The sequence below is a fragment of the Myodes glareolus genome, chromosome 26 (genome assembly GCF_982192425.1).
Source record: "Myodes glareolus chromosome 26, mMyoGla1.1, whole genome shotgun sequence".
NCBI lineage: Eukaryota > Metazoa > Chordata > Mammalia > Rodentia > Cricetidae > Myodes > Myodes glareolus.
In genome coordinates this window covers 42161887-42185045 of record NC_142051.1, presented here as the reverse complement: position 1 = coordinate 42185045, position 23159 = coordinate 42161887, and the positions used below count along the sequence as shown (strand labels likewise).

Below are 23159 nucleotides of genomic sequence, written 5' to 3'. Positions count from 1 at the left end.
CGAAACCTTCCACCTCCCAAAAATTAAAAATAAAAAAGAAAGAAAATTATTAATGAAGGAATTTAGGTAATAGAGCATTGATTCCCAATTCATATCGATGAAGACGGAATTATTGCAAAGTGGCCGCTTTTTAGTGACCTACTTGAGAGTTTTTGTTTCAGTCTTTTAAGCTGTCCTCTGATACTGCCAAACTTGACTTCTGGCTCATGTGCTCCATTTCATTCAGTCCGTCATTTATCCATTCAACAGTTGGTTGTCAGGTGCTGTTCCAGTCAGTAAGATAATCCCTCATGATATTCACTGCCAGTGGAAAATCATCACACACATGCGCACACGCACACACGTGCACACACACGTACACACACACATGCACACATGTGCACGCACACATGCACACACGCGCAGGCACAGGCACACACATATTCTGTATGACTGGGACCTCATGTATGATAGGCAAGCCCTCTACTACTGGACTATAGACCCATCCCCAGGCATTTTTTCCTTATTTTTCTTGAAACAGGGCCTCACTATATTATCTAGGATGGCCTTCAACTTGTGATCCTTCTGCCTCAGGATCTCAACTAGCAGAGATTACAAGTCAGCAGCATTAACCCTAGCTGATACATACTAATCTGTCCCAATCACCAGTCTGAGGTGATGGTGCATACCCATGATCCCAACACCAGGGAGGTGAGAAGGGAGGGTCAGGAGTTCAAGACGGTCCTTGGCTACTTAGAAAGTTTGAGGCCAGCCCGAACAATGTGAGATCCTGTCTGAAAAAGAAGTAAGAAAACAAGCTAGCTGTAATCGCAAGGCTGGAGTCTCTGTGCAGAGGTCCCCTGCGTGTACAGTGAGAACAAGAACCAGCAGTTCACACACTCTGGCAAAGGTGCAGGTAGTTGTCGGTCAGCGATGCCGGCGGCAGGTTCCTCGGAATCCCAGTCTGTGGGTTTCAGAGCGGATGAGTGTTCCTGTGTGGCGTGTTCCTCTTCCTCACTGTCTTCTAGTGTGACTGACATCACAAGGACAGCCTGGTGGCAGCAGGATGGACAGAGCAGACAGACAGGACGGCAGACAGGAGTGGTAACTTTTTTCTCCCTAGTCCTTGAGCCCTTGACCGTACTTGAAGCTCACGTCGGGCAGTCCTAGGGTCTGTCTAGCCAGAGGAGCCTTCCGAAGTTCCCGTCTCTACTCTGCTAACCTCCTGTCACACAAAGCTGCAGGACCCAGGAGGAATGATTGAAGCCTCCTGACTCAGGCCAGGGCATCACCTCTCTTAGAGGGAAAACGTCTCCTCTCCTTCCCGTTCTTGGTAAACATCTGTGCCTGCCACTTACCCTTCTGTTTTTCAGAGTAAATTCCCTTCCGACTTCTAAATCGATTTTGCTCTTGTCTGGAGAACGCGGCTGTGGGAAATCCACTCTCATCGCCAGCTGGGTCAGCGACTTCAGAAACAAGCACCCCGGAGTGTTGATGATCCCATACTTTCTGGGAAGCACGTGCGAAAGCAGTGACGTCATGACCGTCATCCACTACTTCGTCATGGAGCTGCAGCACAGAGCCCACGGTAACGGAGCCAGCCTCACAGGCGGGGGACAGCACAAGCCCCTCCTCCTGCCCCCCTGCTAGTCTTTCTGCACACCACTCTTACTTAAAAAGAATAATTTATTGTCGGGCAGTGGTGGCGCATGCCTTTAATCCCAGCACTCAGGAGGCAGAGGCAGGAGGATCTCTGTGAGTTCAAGGCCAGCCTGGTCTACAAGAGCTAGTTCACAGGCTCCAAAGTTACAGAGAAACCCTGTCTTGAAAAACTAAAATAATAATAATAATAATATATTCATTTTTATCTATGTACGTTGATTTTTGCCTGCATGTATGTTTGTGTAAGGGTGTCAGAGTTCCCTGAAACTGGAGTTATAGATAGTTGTGAGCGGCCTTGTGGATGCTGGGAATTGAACCTGGGTCCCCTGGAAGAGCAGCCAGTGCTCTTAACTGCTGAGCTATCTCTGCAGCCCCCACTTTTACTTTTTATAGTATCAGTTATGACTGCTTTAACCACCTCAGGTCACTTTTCTAACTAAAACCCAAACGTTCTTAAGACCAGAAAAAAAATTGATTTTGACGCAAGCGTGAACCTTAATATAAAAAGAAAAATCATTAAAAATGTTGTGTCCTTTTCCCATGAAAATAAACTCAAAGGATAATTCACTTTTAAATTGTTAAAGTGCCAGCTGAATTAGAAGTGAGCAGTTCTTGGGCCAGGTGTGGCAGCCTGTCCCTTTCATCCCAGCCCTCATGACAGCCTGCTCTACAAAGCAAGTTCACAGAGAAACCCTGTCTTGTAAAACAAAAGACAAAATGAAAACCAAAAACGAAAAGAAAGAGAAAGAAACAGTTCCCTCGGGACTGGCCTTCTCTTGTCTTGAATAAATCCTTGTGGCTTCACCCCCATATCCTGCTTCTCTCCTCCTAGAGCTTCTCTCCTTCCTGGTGATACTCTACCAGGGGTCTCTTGATTGAGTAGCAAGCAGCATTCATCCCTGTGGTGCCTGGAGGAGACAGAGAAAGGCCCGCCTCTGCCTTGGGCTAGATCAGGGTCCTCACCTGCCCTGACGTGGGTCTTTAGCACTCTTCCTCATGTGTGGAACCCTGAAATTATTTTTGTTGCTACTTCATAACTGTGATTTTGCTGATGAACTGTAATGTAACTATTGGATATGCAACCCTGTGGAGGAGTGGGTTGACTGCCCACGCAAAGGGGTCTTGACCCCCATGTTGAAAACGGCTGGGCCAGAGGAAAGGGGGGAGCGGAAGAGGCATACCTGTTCCTCCAAACCGGAGGCCTGTGCTTCCGCCGCCGTTCTTGTGGAAAGGAGTTGGCCACATAAAATATCAGGCAGGTTTGGAAGGTGAGCCCCTCCCCACGGAAGGGATGACGCTGCCGGGACAGGTAGCCCCTTTGGGAGCATCTCACAGTCAACAGAGGCTAACCATATAGAAACCAGAAGGGAGAACATTCCAGGCAAAGGGGAAAGGTCAAGTCGTGCTATAGTTCTAGAGCTGGAAACAGAGGGCCAGTGTGGCCAGACAACACTGCATGGCATGGTCTCTCAGACAAAGCAGGAAGTGAGTGCAGGGCCACTTCATTTAGGGGGGAGCTGTGCAGGGCAGAATACCAGGTGTGGATTGTGTTATATGTAGGAACTGTGTAGGGCAGAATATCAGGTGTGGATTGTGTTATATGTAGGAACTGTGCAGGGCAGAATACCAGGTGTGGATTGTGTTATATGTAGCTAGAATGCAGTGGAGGTTCTAAGTAGGGGATGGCACGACTCGGTGCATGGGAAATGGGTGCAGGGAAGCCAGCTCACAGACAGGGAGGGACAATTATCATTGGTTATTGAACCCGTCCTAGCAAGATGCTGACATGTTGGTTGAGGGCTGTGGGTAGTTTGAGAAATTGCTGAAGAACTGGATGTGGGTTGAAGGAAAGGGGAAACTGAGGACAATTCCCGTTTCTGGGCTTTAGGAAGCTAAATGAAAGGCCAGGGCCCCTCACCGAGAGTGGCAGTGCCCGTGGGGTGGGGGAGGAAAAGCAGGTTTGGAGGAAGTCGAGGGTTCTGCTGTGGATGTGTGATGTTGGAGATGCAGAGTGTGTTGTTCCCGCAGTGATAGCAGTCAGGAGGCCGGTGCTATGTTCATCCTGTCCTGGGAACCTGAGAACCTGTATTCAAACCTATGGCCTTGGGTAAGTTATTTTAACTTCCTGTGGCTTGGTTCCTAGTTGGTTTTGTTTATTTTTATTTTTTGAGACAGGTCTCCTGTAGCTCAGGGCGGTCTCAATTTTGTTGTGTGGTCAAGGATGGCCTCGAACTCCCAACTCTACCTCCCAAGTGCTCCAATCACAAGCCTGCCATACCCAGCTTTGTTTTTCTATGTATACAAACGTGGGTATCAAAGGAAAAGTATCTTTTAGGCATTTAAGAGGATTAGCTAGGATAAAGTACAAAAGACAAAGGCATTCATTCGGGTGCAGTGTAAGCCTGGTGTCCAGTAAGCACTGATGAACAGTAGTGGGTACCATTGTTCTGCATTTGCCGCTGTGCTGTGCGCATATTCACACGCGCTGACTGTGCCTGCAGGGGACACAGTTCGTCTCTTGCCATCCACCCGTGTGTGCTCCTAGGTCCTGAGTAAATCTGCGGCCCCTCACAGTGTCTTTGAAAGCTTTCATACAATTCACGTGGGGGGCAGGGCAGGAGTGTGCATGCAGGGTGAGTGTGGACGGCTGAGTTCTCTCTGGTTGCACTTCCCGGGTCTGTAAAGCAGGTTACATCAGAGTCAGCAGAAGCAGGTGTGACCGCCTCCGTTTCCGTAGGCTCCTAGGCCTATTCTGGCACATCCCCTAGGTATTCATTCGCCTGGGCCAGGCAGCTGATGATGTAAGCTCGGCTGAACACACCCAATTATGATTTTATCCCCGAAGTGAGCTGTTATTTTAACGAGCGTGTCTTGGGACTCAGGAAAGGCCCAATAAAAACAGCTGCTGTCTTTCAAACAAGCAGCCCTTTAGTCTGGCGGCAGAAGGGCAGATTCAGGAAAGCCAGGATAAACCAGACAGCTCTCCGCGTGAGCTCCGTGTGAAGCGGGGGTGGGGGTGGTGGGGGTGGGGGGGGGGGCGGCTGAGCCTGGGCGCTCAGTCCGGAGCAGTTTACTGTTTACTCATTTCCCAGTTTCTCACCTGTAAACCTGCCCCCTAAGGTAAAAGAGGAAGGACTGACAATGGTACCCGGCACCCTGCCGCTACTATTATTTTGCTGCTGTGGTTATTTGTTAGTAGGATTAGCATTCCTCCCTGGGTTGGAGAAAGAAGCAGCAGGGTGCACTATTAAGGGACGCGAGACTCCCCCCCCCCCCCCCCCCCCCGATCTAGAGTCTAGGTACAGGCATAGAGAGGCTGCCTCGGGAGTCTGCCCCGTTGCCACTGCAGCCAATCCGATTAGGGTCGAGGCTCTTGAGCGGCGTTTTCAGGGCTGCCTGCGCTTCACAGCTCAGCTGGTTTCCGGGATGAGGTGGGCGTGGGTGCAGCGCTCAGACGTGCGGCTGAGAGAACGCAAACGCACACCTCAGGTTCAGCCACTTAATGCCGGTTTTCCCCGACCCACCTCTGTTCTCTGCATCTGCAAGCGTTTCTCTGTGAGTTGTGAGCAGGGACTCTTCCTCTCTGGGACAACAAATGCCATGGGTGACCTGTTTCTGCTTTTCTGGCCCCAGCTTGGGCCTGCCAGGACAAAGTGTCTGGTGGAGGCGAACGGCCACCATCAGGCTCTCTTCCCCTGCCTCGCTAGCAGCCGGCGTCCCTTCTCAAGCTTTGTTCTTGATGCAATTCCTCTCCGCCAAGTTCCATAGTATCGGGTGGCAGTCCCAAAAGGCGAGTTCTACAGATTGAAGACTCCCTGAGCACCAGGCATTGGGTTAAGGGCTTCGTCAGCACCTTGTTCTAGGCCCTTAACTAGCATTTGCATCCTGACAAGGAGACCATGGCTGGGAGTGGCAGCATCACCAAGCGACACGCGGGTAGAGTCGGAAGTTCGGACTCTGGTTGACTCGGAAGCTCTTTGTCCTCTATGCTGCCCCGCGTGACCTCCTAGAGGCAGCGAAGGAAAGTCCCAGTCTTTTGGAAGCTCTTGATCTTCGCTAGTATCGCTCCGCTCGGCTGTCAGGAGAACCTGCCCATGAGTTGATGAATAAATGGGCACACAGCCTCAGCTTGGAGACGGGCTTTGTGCCCTGGGCCAAGATCACTTCCTAGCTTGGCTTCTTGCCCTCTGCTCCACAAGTTTGCTTTCTTTGGAGTAGACCCATCACTCTGCATTTGTGTTCATTCACTTCTCTCGATTTCCTCTGCTGGTGAACTCTTTCTCATTCTTTAAGCCTCTGTTCATGGTCCACCCCTCTGTAGGAGGGCTGATGGGCAGCTCTCCCTGACTGACAGCCAATGTAGTCCCAGCCACACGCACGTGATAGCACTGCCTGTGGATGGGACTTCTTCTCGATTCCCCAGGTGACTTACGAAGGTCCCAGTATTGTTTGTTTTAGTGTTTGTCTCCCTCTGCAAGCCCCGAGAGTTTAGAGGCCATGTCTATCTTATTGGTCATTGATATACCTAGTGCCTGGCACAGGCATAGAAGATTCCGAGCAAACCTGTGTTGAATGATGACCTCCACACACGTGAACACACACACACATGGGAGCATGCATACACAAGAGAGCAACCAAGTCTGCCTACTGGTAAGTCATTAAATGGAAATTTAAACTAAATTTAAATTAAATTAAAATTTTAATTTGAGATATTAACATTTAAATTAGACCTTTCATAGAGACAAATTGGGTCTTTCCAAACAAAGGGAAATATCTAGGATCAATTTCCAGTATTACTATCTTTATCATCTTTAACATAATTTTAAGAAAAAATAGTTATGTCTACTAGAATGTCTTCTGCTTGGAGCTTTCCTTCATTGTGATGGTTTTGCATCAAACTCCCACAGAACTTTGGACTCCTGGAAAGGTGGAGATTGGAGGGGTTTGGGGAGCTCCCTGGTCAGCTGGTGTGATAGCAGTGAGCTTCGGTTTCAGAGAGAGACCCTGTCTCAAAAACTGAGGTGGAGAGTAACTGAGGAGGACACCAGACACTTACCCCTGGCCTCCAGCCACACACACACACACACACACGAAACATGTGCAAACACCATACGTAGTATTTTCATATGAAATCCTGAAAATGTACTGGAGACTCCTGGTGACAAATGCCACCAACTGCTTTGGCCTGAATGTCTCGAGGAAGCCAGCCAAGCATCCCTGTGCACGTGTCCACTGCACAGCTGTGAGCAGCACCCACTTCCCAGCCTCTCTGCCCCCCCCCCCGCCCATCAGCACATCCTAGCCGTGACTGGAACGCTCTCACCTAATTTGAAATTTCTGTATTGTAGGTCCCCAGATTGAAATGGATTTCCTTAACGAAGACTCAAATGTCTTGGTCTTTTCGCTTCTTGTAGAAGTGTTCATGGCCTCCATCAGCTTGAAGCCATGCGTGCTTGTACTCGATGGGATTGAAGAGTTGGTTGGCATTTATGGGATTTCAGGTCAGAAGGTAACAGCTCTTAAAAATTACACTTCCTTTATGAAAAAAGCCCCCGATTTTTGTATTTAAGATGTTTCTATTGTGTTGTGTTCCTAGGTATACCCATCATTTTATTGCTTTGTGTTTTATTAGACAGATATTTACCTGGCATTTACTCTTTTGTCTCAGAATCAAAGGTCTGTAGCATACACAGACATCCAGAAAGAGACTACTCATCATCCTTGGTGGGACAGAGGGCAAAGAGATGATAGGTGTTGTCTGAAGCTCAAAGATAATTAAGTGGTGGGATTCGAATCCAGACACAGGGAGCCAGTGGGATGGCCCAGTGGAAAGGATGCCTGCTGCCATGGCAACCTGAGCTGAATACCTGGGGTCCACAGATAGGAGAGAACTGACCCCAAAAGCTGTCCTCTGACCTCCACACATGTGGCCAGGCACTTGCCTGCACCTACACATGACACAAAGAATTGAAAATTAATTAAAAATTGTACAATAATCAAGAAAAGATCATATTTGTTGTTTAACTCATGATAGTTTTATTGCAAAAAGTAACATTTTTTTTTTTACCATAACAGGGTCTTCTTATTTTACTAAGCAGGTTCAATTTGCCTTTTGCTAGATTTCCTCAGTTAGTTATCACTGTGGGTGATTCTTCAGAGGTTTGAGATTTTATTAAGTTGTTTGTAGGAACCTGTTTTTAAGAGTCCAGATTTGCACTATTAGATTCAGCATGGATGTATCAGTCAAATACGGTTTCATTCTGTGTGAATTTGTATTCCCCGAGTTACTCTTGGTGTCATAACTCACCCTTACCCTGTACTCACACCCAATATTCCGTCCTCTAAGTTTGAAAACCATCAGTAAAGTAATTTTAAGGTCTTTCAAGTTCTCAAACGTCTCCCCCAGGCGAAAGACTTCTCATGGCTGCCACGCTCACTCCCTCCTCATTGCAAGTTCATTCTGAGCACCGTCTCCTGCAGTCTGTCCTGCAAATCGCTGTGCACCCGCCCTGATGTGCGGACTGTGGAGTTCTCGGGCATGGGGGACGAAGACACTAAGTTCAGCATCTTCAGACAGCATCTCTCCGCGCCTGACCAAGAACGCTTTGGACAGAACAAACCCATTCTGAGGAAGAAGCCGAACCTGAACCCCCTGAAGCTCGCGATCATCGCCAGCGAGCTGCAGGAGTGCCACATCTACCGCAACGAGTTCCAGTGTCTGAGGGAGTACTTGGAGGTGGCCTCCATCCCGGAGCTCTGGGACTTGATTCTGAAACGCTGGGTTGAAGATTATGGTTGGAATCTGAAGCATAAAGAGGCGAACTCAGACACGGTGGCTGCAGGAAAAGGTTTGGGGGCAGTTTGGACATCCCCGTGGGAGTTCGCGGGGATCAAAGTCCATGGTGTCCGCTTGCTCAGGAGAAGGGTCTTGGGAGGGAATTGTCAGAGGAAACGCAGGGCTTCCTTGAATTTGAATTTCAGATCAACAGCAAATAATATTCTGGGGAAGGGATATAAAAAGAGAAGAGTGGTATTCCGGGGGCAGGAGAAACGCTCAGCAGGGGACCTGAGTTTGGTTCCCAGCATGCACTTCAGGTGGCTCACAGTGACTCTAACTCCATTTCCTGGAGACCTGAGGCCTTCTGGCCTCTGCAGGCACCTGCATTCGCATGGTGCACATAAACTCACGCAGACACATATTGATAATAAATAAATCTTTAAAAATAATATTACAAATAGAAATATATCTCTGATATTGCATGGGACACACTCAATCACTTATTGGATTCTAGAAAAATAACAAGTACTTCTCAGAATAAATATGTCTCAGATATTGCATGGGGGCTTATCTGTACTAAAAATTAGTTTATCTGAAATTCATATTTAACTGGTATATCATCTTCTTATGGTAAATATGGTGACTCTGTCTAAAGAGATATATGTTGACCATAAAGAGAACTGTATTAGGCACAAATCTGGATTTTTCAGGGCTCTGAAAAGTGTACTTTTTCTATGACTCAATAAAAACTGCTCTCTTGATCCACGGTTGTACTTTTGGTACAGGCCTATCTGGTGGTTCAGGTATATTCTCCACGTCCTCAGCCAATGGGGCCTCTTAAGTCTGGCAAGAAACGTCCCATGTTTCCCTTGGATGGAACCTTGGTGCCTGGGTGTCTTTGGTTGTCATTGCCCAAACATAGTCTTCTGCTGTGGAAATGATCCCAGGTGAACGTCAGCCCTTAAAGTATCCCTCCTTCGGTGGTTTCTCCAAGGAGCTCAGTGTCTTTTCTTGGTTAGTTTGTCTCTGCTGCCCCCTGCTGATACAGTCTCTCCTCACCACAGAGAACTTTAACCCGGCTTTTGTTTTGTTTCTGAGACAAATTCCCTGTATGTAGTAGGTCTGGCAGCCTGGAACTTGCCATGTAGACCAGGCTGGACTTCATCTCACAGAGCTCCATCTGCTTTTGCCCCCCAGGTTCTAGGAGTAAAAGTGTGTGCCCCCACACACGGCTTCTTGAGTCCTGACTTTTATCCTCTCTCCCCTAAATCTTTCTCAGTTCTGCAATGGCAGAACTTTCTTCCTAGGTGGGGAAAAAAGCCAGTAGCTCATCTTGTGAGTCGATTGTTTGTGGTAAACAACGTATTCTAGAATCCCAAGCAGACTTTGGAGGTTTTTGTCCTCTCAAATCTTTGTCTGTGCGGTAGGCCTGTAAAGTCTGGTTTGAAACAGGCTTTCCTCATGTTGTTTCAACTACATCAGTCTTCCCTTCCGTTGTGGAGCCTAGACTGGAAGGGGCTTGGAGAGGCGGGTGAGGAGGACAGGATGCGTTGATTACCGCTGCGTTCAGTTGTCCCACCCAGTTTTCTGCTCTGCAGTTTGCATTTCTGTCAAGGAATGGATTTCAAGTTTACCGTACCGACCCCACCTCCACAGAGGTGGAAGTGAGGTCCCCTAGAAGACTCAAACAGGCCATAGGACCCATTCTGTGCAGCTCCGTCCCCGGACTGCGCAGTAAAGCCCAGGCTTCTTCCTCCAGGGTCTGCAGCTTCCCAGTACCGGCCTGCAATCCCGACTGGTCTGGGGAGCTCCACCACAGGTCTAGGAAGAGCTTGGCTGAGTTCAGTCAAGGTCAGGGGAAGCTTCATCAGCTGGGCTTCAGACCCACCTCTACCCGGAGACAGCAGGTGGTACGGGGTCCTTCAGTCTAGAGAAGGCAGTGGATCATGGCGCTTTGTTTCTCTGCAATCTGGTTTTACTCTAGCTGGCAGATAGAAAACCAGAGGCAGGACGGAAGCTGAAGGACTCTCCGGTGGTACCTGTGTGTGTAAAGGAAACACTTCTGCAGGTACCTGCGTCAGAATTGGCACCACTGGGCAGTATGCAGTGTGCTCAGTAGGGCGATTGTACCTGTGCCAGTGTTGGCTGTGACTTGGAGAACCGTGGGTAACGCCATGGGCTTTGATGGTAGGCCGGGCTCAAATCCCCTCCTCCTAGGTGACTTGGGTCACTTGCTCACTCCTTTGTAAGTCTGGGCCATTAGTTGGTTGAGGGAGCGATCCCCACTCTCACTGACTCACGCTCTCCCGTGTGTTTCTGTCCCCACCGTCGCGGCTGCGCAGGGTTGAGCGGCTGGGTGGCAGACGTGCTGTGTTTGCTGTGTGTCTCACACTGCGGGCTGGCTGAGGATGAACTGCTCCAGCTTTTGGACCTGCTGGGCTACAGGAACCACCAAAAAGTGACCGCGGTGCACTGGGCAGCCTTCCGCAATGCTTCCAAGCACTGGATCCAGGAGAAACCCAATGGCCTCCTCTGCTTCTGGCACCAGTCTTTGCGGAGCGCTGTGGAGCACAAGCTGCTGGGTGAGGAACCGCACCGTGAGAACGCCCTGGGGCCAAAGGGAGGGAACATTGGGCATTCCTCTGGCGGAAACGACTGGGTAAATATGCAGGACACCAGTTGCATAAATTAAAGGAGACCTGACTTCAACGACTGCGCACTCTAGGGGTTTCCCTCAGGGAGAAGACTGGGTCCATCCCAGCTCCTTCCGGAAAATTACTATGTCATCTTCTAAAAATGATTTTTTAATTACAAGTGATGACTCTGGAATCTTACAGAACCAATAGATCCCATGCAATGTGCTTAGCTCCTTTAAATGCTGTTTCTCACTTGCAAAAGAAGGATAACGGTGATATTTACCTTGAGGGTAATAGGAGCTCGTGTAAACCTAGGCATCACATCTGTGACCTCCATAATCTCCGAGGCAGCCGTTTGAATGACAGTTCTCTAGTTCCTTTGCTGGTTGGTTCTGTATGACTGTGTGGCCATGCAACATTTAAGATGATTCTCCTCTGGGATTTCCCAACCTGGATTAGAATTCCAGGCCCCCAGTCCCAAGACAGACGTAATGAGCTTTTGTTCTCCGAAGCCCCCGAGGTTAGCAGTTGTCAGTGTAGTGTGTGAGCTCACTAGGTCTCAGGTGTTCGAGGTTAAGTCTGTCCATGAGAAGTGTGCTACCCTTTGTAAGCACAGGCCAGACCTTCCCTCGCATCCCTGTGTAGTTGGAGGAGAGCAGTCAGTTCCCTGGTCTCTGTTTTTTAAGTAGCTTCATTTGCCATCGGAGGCATTATCTGCCCCATTTATTTTTCTCTCTCACTTCCTACCTCACTTTCTCAATGTACCACCCACAGAAATTCCTTCACCGTGCAGCGAGGGTGGTGGGGGAGGCATCTTCTGTTTCTTTCATGGTTCTCATATGCATCTCATTGTCACCAGAACATATGTGCACACTTTTGACGAAATGGCCCAAACTCTCTCCAAATGTGTGGGTGTCTTGGAAACCTTTTCAGTCAAATGCAGAAGGTTAAACAGTGGATTCTTCTTGGCTACGGTTTTTATGATAACATGGGGCTTGGTGTGCCATCTAGTTGTGTTCCATTCATCTTGTAAGAAAAAGTGAAAAGAAAAATTGTCAAGGAAAAAATGTAAAAACACTTCCTGTATTTTGATTTTCATTTTCCAGAGTAGACAACACCAGAACCTGATTAAGCAAAACTCTGGACTTTTGGGAGGTTTGTTTCTGGGCGGTTCAGCCTGTTAGGACCATTTCCCTTTGGGGAGCAAGACGCAAACGCCTGCTTTAGCACCACATGTCCACTTCCTTGCTCGGTGTCCACCAGGCCCTTAGGAGATCCAGGGAGTAGAATCAGGTCTCCACATGCTCCCCCGTCCCCATACACACATGCTCCCCCGTCCCCATACACACAGGCTACAGAGTGCTTTTTAAGGCAGCAGCCATGGTGTGTACTGAAACGGGAAAAGCAGGACTGGAGAGATGGCTTAGTGGTGAAGAGCCATGGTTGCTCTTCCAGAGGACCTGAGTCTGACTCCCAGCAGCCACATGGCAGTTAGCAACTGTTGTAACTCCAGCTTCAGGGGCTCTGACGCCCTTTTCTGCCCTCCATGGGCTCTGCATGCCTGTGGTATGCTGTAACATGAGGGTCGGCTTGTTGGGGTATCTGTTCCTGCCCAGTACCCCACAGCCGGCAAGTCCCAGAGAAAATCAACCACACAGAGATCTCTATAAGTTATAAAGCTGATTGGCCCATTAGGTCAGGCTACTTATTAGCTCTTATAACTTATGTTGCCCCATTATCCTTATCTATGTTAGCCACACAACTCAGTACCTTTTCCAGTGGGGCAGTTTACATCTTTCCTCTCCGGTGGTCTGGGCAGAACTGCGGAGGGAGCTTCCTGCTGCCAGAATACTCCCAGTCTCTTTGCTCCACCTCTACTTCCTGTCTGGCTTTCCCGCCTATACTGCCTGCCTGGCCAATCAGCATTTTATTAAAATACATGATTGACAGAGTACAGATAATTCTCCCACGCCAGTATGCAAGCGTGCATGCAGGCAAAACATCTGTATATGTAAAGTAGAAATAAAGAAATAATATCTTTTTTCTTTATTGATTTTATTGAGGTATGCATTTTTCTCTGCTCCCCTTTCTACCTCTCCCCTCTTCTTCAACCCTCTCCCATGGTGCCCATGCTCCCAATTTACTCGGGAGATCTTGTCTTTTTCTACTTCCCATGTAGATTAGATCTCTGTGTGTGTCTCTTAGGGTCCTCATTGTTGTCTAGGTTCTCTGGGATTATGAACTGTAGGCTGGTTTTCTTTGTTTTATGTCTAAAAACCACTTATGAGTGAGTACATATGATAATTGTCTTTCTGGGTCTGGGTGACCTCATTCAATATGATGTTTTCTAGCTCCATCCAAAGAAATAATATCTTAATATCTCTTACTGTCTATCTGTCTGTTCCTTCTACATTACTACTCTCCTATTTTTTTTATTTTTATTTTTATTTATTTGTTTGTTTTTTGGAGACCAGGTTTTTCTGTGTTGATTTGGAGTCTGTCCTGGAACTAGCTCTGTAGACCAGGCTGGCCTTGAACTTGCAGAGATCCGCCTGCCCTCCAGAGTGTTGGGAATACAGGCGTGCGCCACCCCCACCGGGTACCTATTCTATTTCTTAAAATAAATAAGCAGAAAGTAGAAAAGTCATTGAAAAGTGTTTCCTTGTGGGAGCAGGGGAGGGAAACGTGAAAAGTCCAGACAGTTACCCAATCATAACCATCAATACTTCCTGGAGAAAATCAGAATGTTGCATAAGCTACTTTTTTGGGGGGGGGTCATGGATACGTGCATTTGTGACTGCATGTCTGCATGGGTGTGTGTGCATGTGTATGTGTAGCTGTGCATGTGTGTGTGTGTGCAGGTATGCATGCATGTGTGTGTATGCGTGTGCACCTGTGTGTAGAGGCCAGAGGTTCATATAGGTGTCTTCTTTAACTGCTTCTCACATATATTGAGACGGTGTCTCTCACCTAAGCCCATACTTGGATCTGGCTCACTTAGCTAGCTGGCCAACTAGCCTGCTCCAGGGTTGCCCTTCCTCTTTTTCCCCAGTGCTGTGATTACAGGTGAGCCATCACATCTGCCTGGTGCTTATACGGGTTCCGGGGAATCCAAATGCCAGGCCTCCTGTTTGTTCAGCAAGAGTTCCCTACCAGGCCATTTCCCCAGCCCTGTACAAGCTACGCTCCAAGATACCTTGATTGTTCCTTCCGTAATTATAGCAGAGAGTTGTCATATTTTTGCGATAGCGTTTTTGTGCACTAAGAAAGTCGGAACTGTGAGGCTGCAATTGGTTTTGAAATAGGTGTCGTCACTCCGGTCAGGGAGAGCAGCGCACACGCGCCCCAGAACTTGGCAAACCTCAAGAAGACGCACTTCCACCAGGTCTTGATAAGGTACTTCCAGCGGCAAACCGTCTTCTGGAGAGCGTATCAGGAGTTGCCGTGGCACATGAAGATGAGCGGCTCTTGGGAAGGCCTGTGCCACTTTGTCACCAGCCCCGGGTAAGTCCTGCTGGCTTTAGGTGGGATGCTGACGTCGCTTTAGCAACATGGCTTCCCTGTGCAAAGTGTTCATTTATTCATGTGTGGGACCTGCGTGTGGAATCCACTTCCGTGGTGGGTAGATCCCCCAGGATGTTCTATTTGACCTGTCCGACACTACTCATTCTCCTCCTGTTGCCTTTCTCTCTATGGAATGCCTGAAAGAACACACACAGCTGGACAGGATCGAAGGCGATCCATGCTGGTGGCTGGCGGGCCATGCTGGTGGCCAGTGGGCCATGCTGGTGGCTGGCGGGCCATGCTGGTGGCTGGCGGGCCATGCTGGTGGCTGATGGGCCATGCTGGTGGCCGGATTCTTGTCTTTGCTTTTCTTGACTGTCTTTTCTCCCTTCCTTTCCCAACTTCCCTCCCGCGTCCTTATGCATTAACTCAGTTTATTGAGGTCTCACCTGCCTCTGGCCTCTGGCCCTGTTCTAGCTCTCGACTAAGACACAGCACCAAGCCCTTCTCACTTTCCACACATTGCAGGAGGGCTAAGATGTGGAGCCAGACAGTTACCATACTCAGGGGACCATGCTTCATGTGAAACTGCAAGCACCCGAGTTGGAGGCACCCCCCTCGTCTGGGAGGTAGAGCCAGGGAGCCCTCCCAGAGGAGAGGTATTGTGGATAGCTGGGGAAAATTGACTCTCACTACGGAAGAGTAAAAGGCTCGTAATTATCTGATGACAGCCAAAGCTTCAAGAAGTGGATGGGACTGGCTTTTCTACAAGGCTCTGGGGATAGTAAGGGAAGGAGGGGAGAAAGGATGTAAGGGCCAAAGACGGAGACATGGGTAGCCAGAACACATCTGGGCGTGATGTAGCCATTGTACTTAAACACTCACTGCACCTGTGGTTATCTGTACAAGACTGGGGCCAACAACATTTCTTCATAAATTGGGGGTGATGGTGGTGTTGTCTCTGTCTTCCCTCAGGCTTTCGGCAGTCAATGGTTGTTGGGGAGGGATGCCATTTTTTTTCCAGTGGTACAGTCATTGATAAGGTGCCCATGCTCCTGCCACTTGTGCTTATGCAAGCAACCCTATTTAAACTTTGTGGGACACACACACATGCATGCACGTGCACACACGCATATACAGGTGCTTGTGTGTCATGGGATATAGTTCAGTTGGTGATGTGGATTCCCCTCTGTATGCTGTGAATATGTCTTATTATCATTTGTTAATAAAGAAACTGCTTTGACCTTGCAGCAGGGCAGAATAGAGATGGGGGGACTAAACTGAATGCTGGGAGAAAGGAGGCGGAGTCAGTGAAAAGCCATGTAGCCACTGCAGGAGACAGATGTCTCTAGAAGCTTGCCTGTAGGCCACGACCTCATGGTGATGCACAGATTAATAGAGATGGGTTAACTCACAATATAAGAGCTAGCCTATAAGAAACCTGAGCTAATAAGCCAAGAAGTGTTGTAATTAATACAGTACGGTGTGATTATTTCGGGTCTGGGTGGCTGGGAAACAAACAAACAGCCTCTACCAACAAATTGGTAGAATGCTTGCCTAGCTAGGACTCCTGTCATACACAAAGTCCTGTGTTTGGCTGCTTAAACTGGCCATGGTGGCACATGTATGTAATCCCAGCATTTGGGAGATCGAGGCAGGAAGTTCAGAAGTTCAATGCCCTTCTTGGTCTGGAATACATGAGATCCTGCTGGGGTTGGGGGGGCGGTTATGGCTAGGCTAGTGAAAGATGGGAAGTAAAGAATAGCTCCCTTCAAGGACGAGCTCTAAAATGATCATGTGTGTCACAAGCATCACAGATTTCATATCGAAAATCCACAACCCGAGTTTGTGGACCAGACTGCACCTTGTCCACTACTGGGATGTGCTGCTGGAAGCCGGCTGTGACGTGTCTGAGGCTTTCCTGCTCTCCGTTGCCAAGATAGAAGCAGAACAGTACCAGAAAATAAAGAAGCGACCCATGCTCTCAGGTAGGCCAGCCATAGTGCAGCTGACCCACGCTCTCAGGTACACTAGCAATGGTGCTTCTGACCCACGCTCTCAGGTACACTAGCAACAGTGCAGCTGACCCATGCTTAGGTGCAGCTGACCCACGCTCTCAGGTACGCTAGCAATGGTGCTTCTGACCCATACTCTCAGGTGCAGCTGACCCACGCTCTCAGGTACGCTAGCAATGGTGCTTCTGACCCACACTCTCAGGTGCTTCTGACCCACACTCTCAGGTGCAGCTGACCCACACTCTCAGGTACGCTAGCAATGGTGCTTCTGACCCACACTCTCAGGTGCTTCTGACCCACGCTCTCAGGTACACTAGCAACAGTGCAGCTGACCCACGCTTAGGTGCAGCTGACCCACGCTCTCAGGTACGCCAGCAACATGGCTGTTGAGTCTCTTATTCTGGGATGGAAAATGTCCCAAAGTCAGTGCTCTCTCATTTCCTGCCATGAGCCCCGCTCCATTGGCCTGTCTGACTCCTCCTTCTCCTCACAGTTTAAGACCAGGGCTTCAGTAAAGAAGGAGTCGGATAAGGTGCTAATGTTGAGGGTTGGGGGAGGAATTTTATAAGCTCAGGGATCTTAACTTTTTCCTTTTTCCTGAAAAAAAAACAAATCATTCCAAAACACAAATTTTAACAATACAGGGATTGCGCTGGTCTTAGGTTTTCCGTTGCTGTAAAGAGACACATGACCAATGCAACTTTTATGAGGAAAACATTTCCCTGGGGTGACTGGCTTACAGTTTCAGAGGTTTAGTCCTTTCTAGTCATGGTGGGGAGCGTGGCCGTGTGCAGGCAGTTATGGGGTTCACATCTTGATCAAACGGCAACAGGAAGTGGGCTCACACAACGGATGGTATCTTGAGCATAGGAAACCTCAAAGCCCACCCTACAGCAACACACTTCCTCCCACAATGCCACACCTCCTAATAGTGCCACTGCCTGTGAGTTTATGGGGGCCAATGACATTCTGACTACCACAGAGCTATGTAATTGTTTAGCTTTTAACATTTATACAAGGTTGTACAGTCCATTATAGACATTTATGGCATCATTTAAAGTATTTGCCAATATTCGTAATAAAATCTGCTGGTGTCTTGAACAAGAAATTGAAGCCAGATATGCTGGTTTGTGTCTATGACCCCAGCAATTTGGAGGGAAAGGTAGGGGATTGTGACTTCAAAGCTTACCTGGGCTACGGAGTGAGATGTCGTCTCCAAAAGCCCAAAAGAACTTGTCACAAATCAGTCCCCACCCCCTAAAAAGGCATGAGAGATGCAGCTGTGGAGCCCTGACTAGGCACAGGGGGTTTGCTCCTTCCCAGGGTGCTTCAGGCAGATTTGCTTTCCTTCCTTTTCTAGTCCTGGAATGCAACCTCTCTCAGGTGACTGTCACCGACAAATGCCGGATGATTCTCTTCATCGGGAGTTTCCTGAAGCTCATGGGCAAGGTCAGTGAGGCAGAGAAGCTGTTCCTGAACGTGGAGGACATGCTACAGCAGGTAGAGTGAGCATTAGCTCCCTCGAGCTTCATCCCTTTGGCGGGCTTTCCAGAACCATCGACCTTTGTTCCTTTATAACTTTATAACACACTGTCCACGTAGGGGAGAGTCCGTGGGTTTGTTCACCAAGGAGGAGGTTACAGTTTCCACCCATACCTCAGCTGTGCATCCCTAACCCCAAGCTCCACTAAATAGGACTCCTTCCAGAATCCCCCCCCCCCAGATGTCTCTGTGTGAGGAAATGGGATCACAGTGGCCTGAGACTTGTCGCTCTCCCAGAGATGTGGGGGGAAGTCTGATTGTTTCTTGATTTTGTTTATTCTGAACCATGAACTTTTGGCTTTACTGAATGTAATGAAAGAGGTCCTCATAACGTCCCCTGTGAAGTGACAAGGAGGTCAGGGCTGACAACAGATGCCCCTGGCCTGGCAAGTGAGTCTGTGATAGCCTCTCATGGCAAGGGCACGAGAGGGACTGGCGTGCAGGACGAGACAAGTTTTCGGAACGCCATGGGGAAGCTGCACACACATCGGCCCGTCTGAGAAGCTTCAAGGAGGAAGAGAAAAAGTTAGAAGAGAAGGAGGTTCAGGTCAAACTCGATCCAGAGTGGGCGTGTGTTTGTGGGGCAGGAAATGAACCTAGCAGAGGTACGGGTTGTGCAGCAGCCTCGGAGGGGGCTGTAGTGTGGGACAGATGTGCAGACTGAAGCCAGAGGCAGGTCCTGCGGAAGGAGCTTAGTCTTGTCTGCCTTCAGGGGAGGCCTGGGAGAGGGAAATGAGTGAAACCACGGTTAATTTGAAATTTGAAAGAAGAGGCTGCGGCCCGTGAGGGTAAAGGCTCTTGCAGCCAAGCCTGATGACCTGAGTTCAGTCCCCGAGACTCCCATGATGGAAGAGAGAACTGTCTCCTGCAAGGCAAGCTGCCGTCTGACCACCCATGTACGTCTTGGTGCACACACGTGCATGCATGTATATGTGCACATACACGCAAATGTAATACGATATATTTTTTTTTTGGTTTGTTTTTTGAGACAAGGTCTCTCTCTGTAGTCCTAACTGTCCCGTAAGTCACCATGTAGTCCAGCCCAGCCTTGGATTCGCAGAGATGTGCCTGCCTCTGCCTCCCAAGTGATGGGAATAAAGGCATGTGCCTCTATGCCTGACAATAAGATTACCTTTTAAACGGAGGGGCCGGAGAGATGGCTTAGTAGCTAAGAGTGCTCACTGCTCTTTCAGAGGACTGGGGTTTGTTTGGTTCCCAGCACCCATGTCTTGTGGCTCACAGCCACCTGTAACTCTAGTTCCAGGGGATCTGACACCCCCTTCTAGCTTCCATGGGCACCTGTACATATATGTCATATTTCACACAGATGCGTCACATAAGCATAAATATAAGTCTTTAAACAAAGGAAGAGGCAAAATGATGCGCAGCACAGACTGATGTCCCCAGAGCTGCCCTGCCTCTGCTGGAGTAACCGGGGCCTGTGTGGAAGCCGATTACACCCCAGGCTTCCTGAAGTTGAGTGCCGCTGACCACCCCAGCTGGGTATGAGGTCCTGTGGGACGTGGTTTCTCAAAGACCAGGTGGGTAAGGATTCGGCGGTGACAAACAGAAACAAACACAGAGGCAGTTTGAATCTGAGTGTATTTTGCAGCTCTCAAACAAGGGTTTTTATACAAGAAGAATAGGTATTACAATTCTTAAAAGATGCGTTCAGTTAAGCAGTCACAAAGAACAATTATCATAATCACCTGGCACGGGAAGGCACAAAATCAATCAGGTATCACATTTCCTAGACGGTGGGTTCAAAGAATCAATTACAAACAGAACATCGTAATCACCAAACAGAACAAGATGCAAAAAATTACTTATAGTTAATGGGTGACTCCAAGGTCCAGATCAAGTTTCTCAAAGTTCAATTTAAAACTATACGTAAGCAATGCTTTCTACACCGCAGTGTCAAAGCCAACCTCATCTACACATGCACAGCCATACAAATTCGTGTATTGTTGGGAGGATATTTTATCAAAGTATTATTTTGTAACTATGTAAATGATTATGAAGCAAAGCGTTGAATCTCTTAGAAAAGAGGACATGGCCAGAAACCCCAATTCAAGGGGGTGGCTTCTTCTCGGCCCAGGCTATCAGGAACATCTTGTAAATATTAAAAGGAAACAGAAGCAGACAGACTGCCATGAGAACTACGGCTCAATACTTTCTCTCCAGCTAGAGAATTCCACAACCGGTTCCAGGAGACCTCCTCCCTTTGGAGTCTAACGCCTCAGTCTGTGGACCCTGTCACACAGAATCTACTGGGGTTGGTGTGGCAGTTGGGCACATTCCCAAGCTGGGTGCACTGTTGTTCATGGAGATGATGAGCAGTTTCCAGGAGGTGAAGATTTTACCCGTGTTTTAGTCCAACTTCTTGATATATATATATATATATATATATATATATATATATATATATACACACACACATATACACACATACTTAGGGTTATGTTGATATATATGTATATCATGGGTTATGGATACACACACACACACACTTAGGGTTATGTTGATATATAGGGTTATGGATATATACATACACACACACATATTATTATAGTTTCTTAGGGCCAAAGCCCTGGTAAGCTCAGTTCACCTATTCATCCTCAGCATGCCAACTAATAAGGCAAGAAATGGCAAAGATCAGAGAAAGGAGACTCACCCAGTGTGCTCAGACTGGGGAGAGGAACGATTGAGAAGTTCAGTCACTTCGAGTTCATCTTTGGACTCCTGACACGAGGCTTAGAGTTACCGAGAGCCCACGGCATTCCTAAGCAGTTCTAGAGAAGATGCAGTTGTGCCTATCACTGGCTTGGCATTCTTTCCCAGAACTCTCTCCCTCTGGCTGACACCAGGGTTTCACACCCCTCCCCGCCAGCATGAGGTTCCTGGGGAGACTCCAAGTATTTGGAGACTATCATCTCCATAACCTGATAGTCAAAGAAAGGGGCACAAGTGTGTCGGGGGCACAAGTGTGTCGTGAGAATGCCTTCACTTTTGCCCGGGCAGTCACACCTTGAGTGCGGTAGAGGGCAGACATGTCATGGCCTGGGACCGCCATGAAGCCAATGTCCTGCGAGGGTCTGCATCCCAGTTCATAGACAGTCACGTCCTTGCTGTGTTTTCAAGTAGAGGAAAGGGGCAAGGGGACTTTGGGGTCTCTTTTAGAAGGGTGCTCACCCCCCCTTTTTTCTCGCTAGATTCTTGCCAACTTGACACAAGCTAGAATTATCTAAAAGAAAGAAATCTTAGTTGAGAGAAATGCCTCTGTAGGATCCAGCTGTAGGCATTTTCCTAATAAGTGATCCATGGAGGAGGGCCCTGACCATTGTGGGAGGTGCCATTTGTAAGCTGGTGATCCTTGGGTTCTGTATGAAAACTGGTTGAGCAAGTCAGTAAGCAGCATCCCCACCCCCCCAATGCCTTTGCATCCGCTCTCGCTTCCTGGTTCCTGCCCTGTTGGTGTTCCTATCCTGACTTCCTTCCATGATGAACAGTGATGTGGAAGTGTAAGCCAAGTCAACCCTTTCCTTCCCACCTTGTTTCTTACTTTTTGCTTGTTAACTTGGGGATTTTGTTTCTTTGAGACTAATCCTAATGAATATTTATTTGCTTTGGCCATGGCGTTTCATACAGCAGTGGTAACTCTAACTAGGACACCCTTCCTAAGGCTCCCATTCCGGGTGTCCCCAGGCTCCTCTCCTAACTAACCCGTCACACTGGCGGAAGGGTTTTAGCAGGCACTCTGAGAGGACACATTCAGTCCTCTGCCTGCCTTTCTTCCTGCTGTTTGAGTTGCACTGACAGCTGCAGGTGGGCCAGCTATCTAGCTATTTTAGACTGAGATGCGTCTTTGAGAATGGAGGTCAGGAAGGGTCCCGTGGTGAGATAACAAAAGCCAGAATGTCTGAGATCATCAATGTCTGCAGCTCTAGGTCACCTAGTTCCTTATTTACACTGGAGAGAAACTGAGGCGTTTTCAATTTATGAATTTTGTTATTTTCAGCCTAATCCTAACAAATATTTAAGGCACTCTCAGGGTAGGCTTTGACTTGAGGACCCAGTCTTGAAGGGAGGGGCCCTTCACACTGGCATGGCTTGGCTCTTCTGCTGACAGAGCCGGGAACTTCAAATATCACGGTTAAGGAGCACAGGAGCAGTGTCCCCCTCCTCAGTCCTCAGAGATTGCCTGGGGCTAGAATGACGGTAACCCCGAGTTATACCACTCCTGATTCCTCCAGCAATGCCTGTGTCGCCCAGACTGTCCTGAAACTTCAAGTTCTCACACTTACTCAACGTTCTCATAACCGTTTGCCTTTACAAAGGACACCCACTCTTTGTAGTAACACTGCCACCCCCCAAATGAGTGTCTTAGTAACCTTTGGAGATGTAACTTGAAAGCCACCAAAATCCTATATGCCTATGCTAAAGTGTCCAGCACGACTGTCCCCTCAGATACCCGTACCCACGCTTGGATACATCTGATATTTCCTGGGTGCCCCTGAAGGACCCCAACTTCATTGGGGTCACAGTTAAAACTGTGGTTTTAACTTTAACCACAGTTATAACGCTCTGCAAAGGTTTTCAGATAGCAAGCTTCATTAAAGGCCTCCGGAGTCAGGGCCTCCAGAGTGCTGAACAAATAACAGGCTTAATTCAGGACCTCCAGAATGCTAAAGCAAAGACACCTGAGATTAGAGCGAGGACAGCCTTATCTGACAGCAGGACAGGAGATTTATGAACTGACATGAGTAGGAACAAAGACTTCAAGGGAGGAAGAGAGGATTGCGAGGCCTGAGTCACGTACAGAGCGAGCCTCTCACGAGTCAGGGGCTGTGCAAATCAGACATCTAGTCGCCAGCCAAGCTAGGAAGGCAGGAAGAGATAAGAAAAACAGGTAGGACAACCCCCTCTTTGGTATCCAGGTGGGTCTGGACAACCCCCTCCTTGGTATTTAGGTAAAAGGTCAGGAGTGTGCCACTCAGCTTAGCCTTATTTAAATTGACCAATGAAATGAAAGCTTTTCTGCTT

At 48.4% G+C, this 23159-nt stretch overlaps 1 protein-coding gene across 4 annotated transcripts in view; it reads left to right on the top strand.

The window, feature by feature from the left end:
* Window positions 1–23159, top strand: part of LOC125389762 (tetratricopeptide repeat protein 41-like) — a 56527-nt gene that overhangs the window by 16172 nt on the left and 17196 nt on the right. For all 4 annotated transcript variants that reach the window (XM_087902196.1, XM_087902195.1, XM_087902194.1 and 1 more), the window contains 7 exons: window positions 1353–1567; window positions 6990–7150; window positions 8048–8489; window positions 10762–11001; window positions 14361–14559; window positions 16369–16547; window positions 17935–18074. In XM_087902196.1, the coding sequence (XP_087758322.1) occupies window positions 1353–1567; window positions 6990–7150; window positions 8048–8489; window positions 10762–11001; window positions 14361–14559; window positions 16369–16547; window positions 17935–18074 (1576 nt within the window). The remainder of the gene's footprint in view (window positions 1–1352; window positions 1568–6989; window positions 7151–8047; window positions 8490–10761; window positions 11002–14360; window positions 14560–16368; window positions 16548–17934; window positions 18075–23159) is intronic.